The sequence below is a fragment of the Ursus americanus genome, chromosome 25, assembly GCF_024610735.1.
Source record: "Ursus americanus isolate L20-20 chromosome 25, mUrsAme1.1.p, whole genome shotgun sequence".
NCBI lineage: Eukaryota > Metazoa > Chordata > Mammalia > Carnivora > Ursidae > Ursus > Ursus americanus.
The window spans coordinates 16,016,613-16,030,093 of record NC_142151.1 but is presented as its reverse complement, the minus strand read 5'-3'; the positions used below and the strand labels follow the sequence as shown (position 1 = coordinate 16,030,093).

Genomic DNA, 13,481 nt, shown 5'->3' with positions numbered 1-13,481 from the left:
AACCAAAACAAAACAACCCAAAAACTGCCTTTTGAGAATTTGGAACTTATTATAATGCAATTATCTATTAGTTAAAATCATTGCGTTTATAAAGTTTTAACTCTTCTGTGTAGTTTAATGGGGAATATACAAAAATACAGTTTTCTAATAGCCTAACAATCATGATTTAAAAAATTACTGAAAGTTATTGTGTATTTTAACGTATTCAGCTTTTTAAAAGCAAATTCTCACGTGGACTTTTTTCAATAGCTGTTTTCAAGTCGCAGTCATGAACATTTAAAGACCATACTGTTACTAACCACCACCTGCCCCACAGCATTCCTGTTTAACAAGGAAAGTTTCTGATTTTTATAAGTTGACATGAAGACGGTGGCAGAAAGCGTTATGACTTGAAAAAATTAACAGCATTTAAAAATTATTTATTTTTAAGCATAGTCCTTTTATCTACTGAGATAGTACCCTTTTTCTTAACAAACTACATGGAAACAGCATAATTAAATATTATTTAATGTAGCATACTTTTAAACTAAAGAGTAAGTAATGCTTTATGTTATTGATATTTTAAACTTCCAGTGCAATTAGACGTTAATATTGATGGAAATTAAAAAATAATCAGAAATCTTTTGACCTACCTTGGTCTTGTGTGATTCCAAGTTCAAATTTTATTTTTTGACATTTATTACTATTATTATACTACTATTTGCTATTGGTGTATCTTTTTGACTTCTTAATTTACATTTTGAATTTGAACACATGATGGAGAATATTTAAAAGATGATTTTTAATGATCATGGTATCATATAGGATTGGAGGGGGGTGTGTGCTATGGATTTGCAGGTAAGTCTACAAATAAACAGCTAACAATATCCTGTCGAGGTATACACCGTTTTCCTAGCCTAGGTTTTATATTTTTGCAATTTCACATGAATTATTTGTCTTTTTATAGAAACAAAGGATGGAGTATGGTCCCAGACCAACGGATACTCCCTCTGCTCCATCACCTCCTCCAACACCGGCTCCTGTTCCCGTCCCGCTTCCTCCTTCTACTCCAGCCCCTGTTTCTGTGCCAAAGGTCCCGGCCAATGTAACCCGTCAGAACAGCAGCTCCAGCGACAGTGGCGGCAGCATTGTGCGAGATAACCAGAGACACAAACAACTTTCCGTGGATCGTAAGTTTCCCAGGGAGCCAACAATGTGCAGTTTCATCTGTGAATTAAAAGCACTGCTAAGTAAAATGTTGTTAGTTTTACTGGTATTAAACACTATTAAATATAAATAGTGGTCCTTTATACTTGCACAGGACTTCATAGATTGCAAAGTCTTTCATCCAGTTTCTTGTCCTTCAAGTCATTCTAAGAAACAGGAAGTTCTCTCCACTCTCTGTTTTATTGTGTATGTTTCTACACATATTCCAGTATATTGTGGGGGTTGAATGCAGACTGTGCTGCCAGACATACTTGAGTTTGTAGAGTGAAACACCACTGATGGCCATTGACCTTCAACAATTTAATAATCCTCTCTGTACTTCAGGGTCTGAAATGTGGGGGGAAATCATCACATCTTCTTCATAGGATAATTGTGAGGATTTAATGAGGTTATAATACGTAGAAATCATTTAGATCAGTCATTCTCACCCAGAGACAGTTGTGCCCCCTTCCTGCAGGGAACATTTGGTATTGTCTGGAGGGATGTTTGGTCACAGTCGGGTGGACGCTACTGGCATCTCACAGGTGTTTAGCAACATCCTACAATGAACAGATCGGTCCCCCCCCCCAACAGAATTATCTGGTCCAAAATGTCAGTGATGCTGAGGTTGAAAAACTCTGACTGATTTTGACCAGTATGACACATACTAAGCAGTCCAAATATTTGCCGCTATCATCATCAATGTCATCATCATTTTCCCGCTCCCCTTCCTCATATTTGCCACACACACATACTCATACCAGCTTAATGCAATCAACCTGCCAATACCAGTGTCAAATTTGCCCTCCAAATTCAGGTTTTATTTGATTTAGACTTCAACTTTATATGTTCGTAACATTAAGTTCGATTTGTTATATGAATGATTTCTGTGAAAACCAGATTTTAAAAAGCTAAAAGAAAAGACACTGTGGCAAAGTTTGGATTACCCTTGTTTGTACTGTTGAACAGCATTGTAGGTAATTTGAAAGTTGAAGGTAATTCTAAGATATTTTTTCTTATTATTTACTCTTCAAATTATGTTTGTAGAAGTATTATAAGATGACTTGGCTCTTCCTCTACTGGACATGTAAAAATTCTTGGAAAACGAGGGCCAGGAAGGTATTTCTTCAGTATGTGTGTGTGTGCGAATGTATAAAGGGTGTCTTTCGTTCTTTCAGTGTGGCTTCTCCTAGGGCTCAGTTCTGGATTCTTCCCTCCATATAAACTTACTTTTACTGTCAGTGATCAATCTATTTCCATTTCTTTTAATATTGTCCATATTGGTAGAGAAGGAATGACTCCCAAATTTGTCTTCATATCAAATCTCATCTCTGCCATTCAAATACAAGTACTGAACTATTAACTTTATTTTTTTAAAGGTATATTTATTTATTTTGGGGGGGAGGGGCAGAGAGAATCTCCAGCAGACTCCCTGCTGAGCACAGAGCCTTGGTGGGCCTCGATCTCAGGACCCTGAGATCATGACCTGAGCTGAAACCAAGAGTCAGCCGCTCAATGTACTGAGCCACCGAGGCATCCCCTGATATTAACTCTAAAGCTGAGATTGGATGATCAGATTCAAAACTAAATTACCAAACCTTTTACTCCCATTTTCATCTGACATTTTTCTTATCTCAGTAAATCATAGCCACATCTCTTCAGTTGTGGTCATTCTTAGATAAATTTTTTAAAAAAATTTAAAAGAAGAGATGTATATTATTGTTTAGTTATTCTAGAAATTCTGGCTAAATGCAATAAGCATCAGCCTACTTTTATATGTTACTTTCTTCCCTAAAGTAGAGCTGATTTACCACCTTCTTAGCCATATCCCAACCTTACCAAAAGGGAATGGAAAAGTGCAGCTTTAGAGAAATGATTAACTGTGCAGCAGAAACAACCGTGTGTGAGAATGTGTGTGTGGAAGTATGATCTACTAATTTTTTTCAAATGTTTGTGTATGTTTTTAAAAGATGCTTTTATTTTTTTTCAAAGACACTTAAAAACATAGTTTTGAGATGAGAAAGTTCTGTAAATATTTTTATTGATTTCCCTAAGGAAAATTTCCCTCTCATAAATGACTGTTCTTTTTTTCATTTTTACCACAAGTTTATAACATTTCCCTCCTTTGATACGTCAGCACAGTAGTCTTTGACACTGTGACGCTCCTTCCAGGCCTAGGTCAGAGTTCATAGGCATCTAGTCCCCATTTGGAACAGTCTGTGGGTTGGGACAGCTTGTTCTTTGTCCTAGTCTAAGAAACTAAGAATAACCTAATGGGAAAGAGGCATAGTTTGAATACTTTAAAGATAGAGAACTCTCCTGATAATTGTGACTCATCCTTTTTGAATCTGTTTTTCATAAATAAAAGGGTGACATTGGTATATAAAATATAGACATCTCTCTCCAAATTAACATCTGTACTCGTTTCTTTACAATAATAAAAATTTGCATTTACCTACACAAAGTTCCCTTTTAAAGATATCTCAGAAGCATAGTTTCATGTTAAATAAGTATATTTCTTTCTATAAAGCACTTATTTTCATGATAGCTTTTTCCTGAGCACGTTTTTGGAGAACAGTTTTTCTGAATGAATGTGGGGGCTTCTCAGCGGTCTTGTAAAACCAGACAAACATATTTAAATGTATATTTGTCAATAGCCAGATTTCTCTCAAAATAAGCCTTTTATGCTTCCTACATTCTCTGCTTACTGCCTAGACTTCTGATAAAAATAAAATGGAAGGAACTGGAAAGTGAATACTCACTCAAAAAAAAAGGAAAACAAGGAATATAAAACAAGGAAAATAAACAAGGAAAAAAAGTCAACATGCCTGTTTTTTAAAATGTAGCAGGTAGCAAGGGTGAGACAAGGACAATTCTTTTGCTGGAATGACTAGGGTTGCCTCTTCAACTGGCTGCGTGGAGCCGGGGGTCCTATAAGCTATTCAAATTGGTTTATCGCAAGATTCAAAAAGGTTCTCCTTTTATCACTTTTGAAGATATCAGTGCTTTAGGTATTTTGCATTTCTTCCACTTCCTTTGAAATGTTAGTCCTTTTATTTGGGCTTAATCTTTTGTAATCAGAAGTGTTATTTCAGAAAGAGGTGTAAAGTCAGTCCGGTTCTTTACTGTGCTAGAACATTGCAAATGGAAACCCGAAGGAGGAGCACAGCCGAAGAGGTTTTTGTACTCCCGTGGAAGCTCATGCTGTGGACTAGAGATGATCTTGCCGTGGCTAAGTTAGTAGCTAAGAAAATAAATCTTCTCGTGTGGCGATGCTTCTTCCCTTTGAGACATGCTCTTGTTCTGTGTGGCCGTTTGTTGCGGTGACTTAACAAAAGCTAAAGTGCGTGCTGTGTATTACTGAAATGAGCCAGTCAGTAATGTTCCCTCTCACCCTCTCTAGCCCCCCTCGTTCATTTCTCCCTCTCGCCCTTCATTTCTCCTGTCTCTGTCTTTTGACTTCTCCAGGTTTCTGGAATACCTAAGCCATGAAAAAATTAGAAACCGTGAACTGAAAGTCAGGAAATCCAGTTCTAACTAAATTCTGCTAATTAATAATGTGATTTTGACAGATCATTTCTCCTCTTGTGGCCTCCATTCTCTTAGCTGTTTCTTTCAGGGGTTTGTATATGATGCTTTTCAAAGTCTCTCTCCCTAAAAAAGTCAGCAGGATGCCTCAGTCATTCATTTATTCAGTGAGTATTTATTAAATCCCTACCCTGTTCTAGGGATTTCAGGTGAAGCAACCGAAGCAGGCACAAATCCATTTTCTCTTCAGGTATATATTTTGATGAAAGGAGATAAATAAACGATTGAGTTGATAGAGAATATTATAAGTGGTTCTGGAGAATAATAAAGCCATGTGGGTAGGAAGTGCCGTTGGGGAGAGGGTTGCAATTTTAAATATGGAAAATCTGAAGGAGGGGAAGAATGAGCCAAGTGGATTCGTGGGGTAAAAGCATTCCAGGCAGAGGTCTTAAATTTCAAGAGCACCAAGGAAGCCATTCTGAGATAGAGCAGAGGGCTCCGAGAGCAGTAGAGTTACCTCAGAAAGTGGTCACCTGAGACCTTTTACTGGGAGTACTTAGTCTGGAGCAGAAGAGTTGCAGTGTATAAAGACCATGTTAGCTGTTCTATTGAAAACAGGAAGAAGAGCCAGGGCTGCAGTGGTCGAGAGTAGACGGAAGGCAACCTGTGAATAGGCCAGTGGCTCAGACCGAACTAGTCACGGAAAAAAATGGAGTGAAGGGGTTGGATTTGGGGTGTATTCTGATGCTAGGACTAAGCGTTTGCTGATGGAGTGGATGTAATAGAGGACAAAGAGGAGTCTAGCAGAGCTCCATGGCATTTCGCCAGAGGAACTGAAGAAATGGAATGACCATTACCCGAGTGGGGAAGTAAAGCATAAAAGCAAACTTCAGGAAGAAGATAAGCGGTTCAGATTTGGACAACATTCTGTTTGAGCCACCTAATAGCCATCTAAATGAATCTATCAAGTAGACAGTTGGCGTATATGGGTCCAGAGTTCTGAGGAACAGTCTGACTGGAGAAATAATTTTGGGAGTCATCAGCTTTTAAATGGCGCCGGGACCATTAATGGAGTGAGTTCAGGCAGAGGAGAGGTCCAAGGATTGTGCCCTGGGTTGCTTCAACGTGAATTACTAGGGGGAAGAGAAGAATCAGAAAAGGATACTGAGAAGGAGAGGCCAGGGAGACGGGAGGAAAATCAGGTGAGTGTGGTGTCCTAGAGGTCAAAGGAAGAAGGCATTCTAAGGAATGTTCTTTCACCTTCTTCATATATTGCCAGTAGGTTAAATGAGACTGACTGGGAACTGACCACAGTAGTTTAGCAAAATGTAGTGGAGGGATGGGGCCCAAAGCCTCTTTTTTAGCCATGAATTCAAGAAGAAAATTGGAGAACAAGAATGGGAGTCAGCTAGTATAGACAGCTTTTCATGGCCTTTTACTAAAAGGGGAGCAGAGAAATGGGCAGTAGCTGGGAGGAACATGGGGTCAAGAAAGGGCTTAACAGGGAGAGGAACAATAACAACATAATAGTGTGTTTGTATGCTGATGAAATGATTCAGTAAAAGAGGAAAATGGATAACCTAGATAAATAGAGGAGAAATTACTGTTGAAGTATTTAAATAGACAGAGGACATGGGATCTAGGGCACATGTAGAGGGCTGGGCCTTAGGAGCGTGGAAACAGTTGATCCATAATGTAGGGAGGGAGGGAGGGAGGGGGGAGAGGAAGGGAAGATAGAAAGAAAGGAGGAGAAAGAAGGCAGAGTGCATGGGGAACGTGCTGGTAGGTGAGGAAAACCGCTGAGGGAATTTACGGAGGTTCTCTTCCAACTTCTTTATTCGACATTAGGAAAGTGAGGTCATCAGTTCAGGGTGAGAATTGGGGAATGAGTGCTGGAGGTTTGCAGAGAAAGAAGAGAGTAAATACTTGTCTAACAGCAGGCAGTTATTTGGTCTAGGGCAGATTCTCCACCTGAGCCATGTTGACACGGGGCTGGATAGTTCTCTGTGGTGGGAGACTGACGTGTGCATAGTAGAATGTTCTGTGCAGCCCAGGCCTCTGCCCGCAACACGATAGTTGGCATCCTTTCTCCTCCTCCCCTCTAACTGTGCCATGGAAAGCGTCTCCAGCCATTGGCAGATTTGCTTGGGGTCAAAATTTCCCCCACTTGAGACCATGGACCTAAGGAAACGCAGTACGATTGTCAGGAAACAGCAGCCTGGTTGAGGTTCATATTCATGAATTTAACAGGAGATCATTCAGCATTGTGGTGTGTACTCACTGCGCAGGTGCAGAATAAGCAGAAAGTTCGATTTAACACGGGTTGGGCTTTTGCCAAGTGACTACAATGAAGAGAGAGGAGAAGAGCCAAGGAGTGATTTTAATAATTGATCGTGGAGTTTGTCCTGGGTGAGGATGAAAGTGAGGAAGGATGGTAGGAACACTAGATTAGAAGTCCTTTTGGGGTCAAAGGATTCGGGGCGTTGGGGTTCTAGAGAGAGTGACACGTGTTAGGGGTTTTCAAAAATAACCTGCTCCGCGTTGGTGTGTAGGAAGGAAATCTCAGATGGAGGAAGTGCAGGATGAGCTCATCCACAGACTGACCATCGGTCGCAGTGCCGCCCAGAAGAAGTTCCACGTGCCACGGCAGAACGTGCCAGTTGTCAATATCACGTACGAATCCACACCAGAAGATGTGAAGATGTGGTTACAGTCGAAGGGGTTCAGCCCTGTGTAAGTCTCCGGGAATACTTTGCATTTCTATATGTAATATATGCCTTATTTTGAGTTTGGTCGCTAACATGTCATCATTTAAACATTTCGGGAGCCCAGACTGCCTTTGTTCCATGCTCAGGAAATAACTATAGATACTTATAGCTAAAAAAAAAAAAAGGGGGGCGCCTGGGTGGCGGTTAAGTGTCTGCCTTCGGCTCAGGGTGTGATCCCGGCGTTATGGGATCGAGCCCCACGTCAGGCTCTTCCGCTATGAGCCTGCTTCTTCCTCTCCCACTCCCCCTGCTTGTGTTCCCTCTCTCGCTGGCTGTCTCTATCTCTGTCGAATGAATAAATAAAATCTTAAAAAAAAAGAAATTACTTAAAAATACGGGGCACCTGGGTGGCTCAGTCGTTAAGTGTCTGCCTTCGGCTCAGGGTGTGATCCCGGCGTTATGGGATCGAGCCCCACATCAGGCTCCTCTGCTATGAGCCTGCTTCTTCCTCTCCCACTCCCCCTGCTTGTGTTCCCTCTCTTGCTGGCTGTCTCTCTCTCTGTCAAATAAATAAATAAAATCTTTTAAAAAAAAAAAAAAGGAAGAAGCAGAAATAACTATAATTTGCTGTTACCCTGTGTCCTAATTGCTAATGTCTACTTCTCCTCGGTCCCTTAGGCAAACTGTCAGTAGCTTTGAGGAGTTAGCCTCCTTTCCCCCTCATCTGGTTACAAAGGGTAGGACTAAGTGTTAGCTGGACTGCCCAGACCTTAGAGGGCATATGGAAGAACATTCTGCTGTAGGATATGGATCCTCAGCCAACTAAAAAATAGATAAATTACCTATCATAGATTATAACCTAATAGAGCTTTTCCCGTAGTAAACCCGTGGCAACAGTTCTACTTATCTACAGTCTAAAAATTTGAAAATATTTTATGTGTATTTGATACAAGGAACTATTTCAATCATACATATTTAGAGAATTTTATAAGCTCATATACCCACGTGACTGAAAAATGAGATACATTGGTTAGTCAGTTGCCTGGTTACTAGAAAGTTACCTGTTCCCCTATAAAACACCATATTTTAGGGAATCGGTACTCAACAATAATGACAGTAAATACAGTCGGTTCCATTATCATCTTTTGTAGCCTCAGGGTCATCATCATGAAGATCCCTTGTCACGGCCCTGAATAGGCACTCTAGTACCATTTTATAAGAGTTTCACTGTATGGAACACTTAGAAAAGAGAGGTTATGGCAGGACCAGAAACTTCTTTCCTTTGTTTTATTTAGATTGTGTGTGTGTGTATATATATATATTTTAGAGAGAGAGAGGGAGAGCATGAACTGGGCGGGTGGGGGGGCAGAGGGAGAGAGAGAATCCCAAGCCGACTCAGTGCCCAGTGTGGAGCCCAACGCTGGCCTCCATCCCATGACTCCAAGATCATGACCCGATCCAAAATGAAGAGTGGGACACGTAACCTACTGAGCCACCTAGGTACCCCTATCTAGGTAATATTTTTAACGCTGTATTTTTCTTTCTTCTGTGCTTTTCAGGACTGTCAGTAGTCTTGGAGTATTAAACGGTGCACAACTTTTCTCTCTCAACAAAGAGGAACTGAGGACAGTCTGCCCTGAAGGGTCCAGAGTCTTTAGCCAAATCACTGTACAAAAAGCGGCATTAGAGGTATGGCTTGTCAACCTAAGTCGGTGTTTGTCTGCATTGATCGAGAGTGTGGACTGCAAATTGGAAGCTCTGAAATGAGCTGTTTAAGTCCATAGTGGTCAATTTCCCTTTCATACAGAGCTGAATTAAATTTGACTCCGCTTCTGTAATTGATCATTGGAGACCAGCAGTGACCATTTGCAGGGAGATTAATTTATCATAAATGCTCCTGTAACATGAAGCTTGGAGCATATGCTTTTGGACATTTAATGAAAAGCCTAATGTTCTCATTTTATATGCATTAACTACTTCTGTAAGAATTTAAATTTTGACACAATAATGGACATTTACTTCTGAGCGAGGCCAGAACTCTTTTGCCTGTTCTTAATATGTAGTTTGGAGATTCTAGTAAGCTAGTGATTACAAGGTCTTAAAACCCTGGCTGTGGGTCTTTGGTCTTGTCGTATATCTAAATTGTCAGACGGAAAATATTAAGTAGGAATCATTGAAAAGAAATAGTGCTGAAGAGTAATTATTTTGTCATAGCTGTCGGCAGGAAAGGGGGAGAGGAGATGTTTTCTAGATTGAATATCCTTAAGCTTCCTGTATCCTACTCTTCTTAAAATGGGCTGTGTAAGGGGAGTAGTTTCAAACTGTTCTATCTCATAGCTCTTAATAGCTTTCATGAAATTATACTTTGACTCAAATGAGAGGATATTGGCTTTGGAGTAAAATTGATACATAATTCTCTCTAGCATGTATACCCTCTAAATTCAACAGTGAAATAAGTCAGAGTGAAATAGCTTCGTGCATGCAACCCTGTAACCACTCTCAGGAGAAATTTTATTTCCTTGGAGATGTTTCCTAGAACATTGATCTTGGGAGTTCCTTATTGGGTGGATCTTGGGTGTGTTCTGTATTAGGCATTCTGTAATATTGAATATGAATAAGGATTGTATCTTTTCTGAGGCAGGTTTTTTTTTTTTTTTTTTTACCATTTTAGCTTTATTGAGAGTGTATAAATTTCCTTCTCAAGGGTATGATAGAAGGTTCCAAAACTTCTGAATTCCTTTGTGTCAGATTGTACTTCCCCTCACCACCCACTTCTTGGTCTCTCACTTCCGTTCCTCTGGATGTGAATGGGGGTTCTTCATCTTCCTCAGCTGCCCTCTCACCACACCCTTCTCTTGCACCTAGTCCATCTTTTAGATGAGTCACCTGGGTTGTCAGAAGCTTCCACTGATAAGAGCAGAATAAGGAGGGTGCACAGGGATGGTAGATAGAGCGTGGCAAGGAGAAAAGCTGACGTGAGGTCAGAGGGTCAGAGCCTTCCTGTATTCTGAAGGGAGCTCGGTGTACCCTGAGCCCAGTCTTGGAGCCGAATTTAGAATCCCCTAAGGGCAGATGAATATCTTGCTTGACTTGAGGGTTCTTTGATAATTTACCATCTTATTATGCTTATTGTGCACATATCTTATTTCTCCAGGGGAATCTGGAGCATTCCACATACATTATTGATTTATCTTTATCATGTCCAAGTGAAAGGCATGGTGAATGAATTGCCTTAAGACACCTCATAAATGAAAAAATGATTAATGGGATGTATTGGTGAAGTCCAGAAGCATCACTTTATATGAAGGGCAGCCTTCAGTTTTCCCCAAGAGGTATTAGGAGAAAAACAAAGGACTCTTACCCTGAACCGTTTCATTACATGACCCGCAGCCTGCATCAGCCCGTAACCGTCTTGTCTGAACCGTGTTTATTTTTCAGGATAACAGCGGCAGCTCCGAGTTGCAAGAAATCATGCGAAGACGACAGGAAAAAATCAGTGCCGCTGCTAGTGATTCAGGAGTGGAGTCTTTTGATGAGGGAAGCAGTCACTAATTTGTTTTTAAACTCCACTTAAATTTGTGGCATTATTCCAACGTGCTTTGTTTTAAGAAGCCATGAAGGGAATGTCAGATTCTTATGTCTTGGAATACTTAAGTTATCGCCATAAAGAAACAATGCAAACATAAGTAAGCAGAGGACTTGTTTCCTGGCCCGTTATTTTTATTAAAACCGGCTAATTTTAAGTAGATGTTTTGCCCTTGGGAAGTATGTTGCCTGCTTTACCAAGGTGAGGTTTCTCTTATTGGATAAATTATTTCATCCCCATCTCAGTGTGTAAGCAGGCATCTTTTGACAGCGGTTAATTTATTTACTGCAGCAAAACAAAGATATTGCCCATGATTTAAAATCTAAGTAATTTCAGTTTTGCCCATGACGCTGGTGTCTGTCATTCAGAGTGTAGCTTACTTGAGGCCAGCCTCTGCTTACTTAGGTCTCTTCTTTGACGTACTCAATGATAGACTGTTCAGATTTATTTAAAGTTCTTAATGCCAAGAGTTTTTTTAAAAAAATCAAAACATTTAATGAACTGCAAAATACAACAAGGCCTTGGACATGCAAATATGAACCCATGGAGCATTCCCAAGACAATTTATTTGTCATGGCTCTGTTGATCACAATTCCTTGTATAGCCTGTATTTTGATTTAGTTTATATTCTGCTTATTATCTATGTTGTGTTCTTCTATATGAGAAAGCACAAGTGGAAAAGAGGTCAGATGCAGTCAAAAATGTGTCCCAGAAAGTAGCCCGCATTGGTGTGCATTACAGTATTTTGCTTAATGAAGGCCTCAGTTCTGAATATTGATATGAGTAGTTAAATGGATAATTGGGGCCATTTTATCTGTGTATCTGTGTCAAGTTTTTCTGGTAATAAGAAACCCTTAATTTACGCATATTTTAATCCTGTGACAGATTCTAGATAGAGAAAAGAAAGATACTTAACCTTCAACAAATGTTATTTTTGGAAACACGATTTTTGTCATTAAATGTTATATTATTTCACATATATAAAACAGATGTTATGTAAGAATGTTGTATATTTTAACATAAATCCATTTAGAGAGATTATCTAGATTCATTAATTTTCATAGTGCCTTTTTCACATGAGTCAGCTGGAAAGTCTGCAATAAACAGTATTTGCCGTATGTTAATAAATGGCCTCTGTCTCGTTGGCAAAAGGGATCTTTGGTATGTAGACTGCGGATCGGGGTTGAGCTGAATGGGAAACAGAGGCCCACTCTTTTTTTATTGTTTTATTTTTTTAACTGATTTTCAGTACAGTTCAGCATCTAGTAAGAGCTGGTCACAGGGGTAAAAACAAATGTATTACAGCACTTACGATTACTAAGTGCTTCCACAGAAGTATTTCCTTAGGTGTCTACATTAGCTCTGTGAGTTGTGTTTTATAGACAAGGAAACAGCGTCCTAGGGTCTAATTTCCCCCCAAATTATGAGAGATACGGGAGTTGCTAATCTTCCCCGAAACAGTGCCCCTCGGGCAAAGTGAAACAAACATAAGAACCATGAAGGTTACTCTCGATCTTCTCCGTGTCATAAGCCCTGACACTCATTTATAACTTAGCCCTTATGGACAGTCTCTGAAAATATAGGGATAAGAGAAAGTAGATAGAAAAGTTAAAATAGCCTGAGTGGAATGAGACATATAAGATATTAAAAGAATGGTGTAATTTATAAAGAGGTCTTTATGCTATGAAATTCCAGTGGACAATAACCACAGTGGTGGCGATGGCAGGAAGCAGTTGCCTCCTTCCGGGTTGTAGGAACAAGGGAAGAGTTGGAAGTCACAGAATTTAGAAGCTTGAGGGAGAGGTACTGCAGAGTTCGGAGCCAGACATCTGGGGAGTTTGGTCCCTGGTACCTGAGAAGTTTAGAAGAAAGACCCCACAGCTCGTAAACAAACCCCTGAGAAGGGGGCACAGCCTGTCCGGTGCTGTGGCCTCAGGAATTCAGAGAAGAATTCAGTTGAGAAGATCCCACAGAGCTGGGATTCAGACCTCAGGAGACCATGCCAGCCAGCTGGTACTCAGATTTCTGTGAGGGCATAATGAGGCTGCCCTGGGAGGGCAGGAAAAAACAAACAAACTGGTAACTGGAACCTACTGGGGATTGCTTGCTACTTAGTGAAGAACCATTATTAGGGTGATGTTAATATGAGCGGGAAGTCAGACGGAAGGGAGCAGGTGCCCTGTCCCCCTCTAGCTTCCTGTCTCCCTAGAGCACACACTTCGGGCAGAATCTGGTGGGAACACACCTGGCAAAGCTCCAAATCACGAAGCTGAGAAAAGAGAGGTGGATTTGCAGAAGCTCAGTAACCCACCCATCCCAACGCTGACTACTTATCCTGCACACTTAACTTTTCTACGCATGTTGGAGATTCCATACAATCCTTTTTACAAATTCATACTCTTACCTAACAAGATGTAATCATCCTTCTCTGTTTTTTAAAACAGCATTTAATAAACAGAATTGGTGAAACAGGA

At 40.3% G+C, this 13,481-nt stretch overlaps 1 protein-coding gene across 5 annotated transcripts in view; it reads left to right on the top strand.

Annotated features, from left to right (window-relative positions):
* EPS8 (EGFR pathway substrate 8, signaling adaptor) overlaps positions 1-12,305 on the top strand; it is a 175,387-nt gene extending 163,082 nt beyond the window's left edge. For 4 of the 5 annotated variants that reach the window (XM_045781425.2, XM_045781422.2, XM_087855658.1 and 1 more), the window contains 4 exons: positions 947-1,169; positions 7,266-7,446; positions 8,981-9,110; positions 10,860-12,304. In XM_045781425.2, coding sequence (XP_045637381.1) covers positions 947-1,169; positions 7,266-7,446; positions 8,981-9,110; positions 10,860-10,973 — 648 coding nt within the window. In that variant the 3' untranslated portion in view covers positions 10,974-12,304. Of the gene's footprint in view, positions 1-946; positions 1,170-7,265; positions 7,447-8,980; positions 9,111-10,859 lie in introns of all 5 variants that reach the window. The other variant, XM_087855659.1, reaches the window with a different exon arrangement.
* The last annotated feature ends 1,176 nt before the right edge of the window (positions 12,306-13,481 follow it).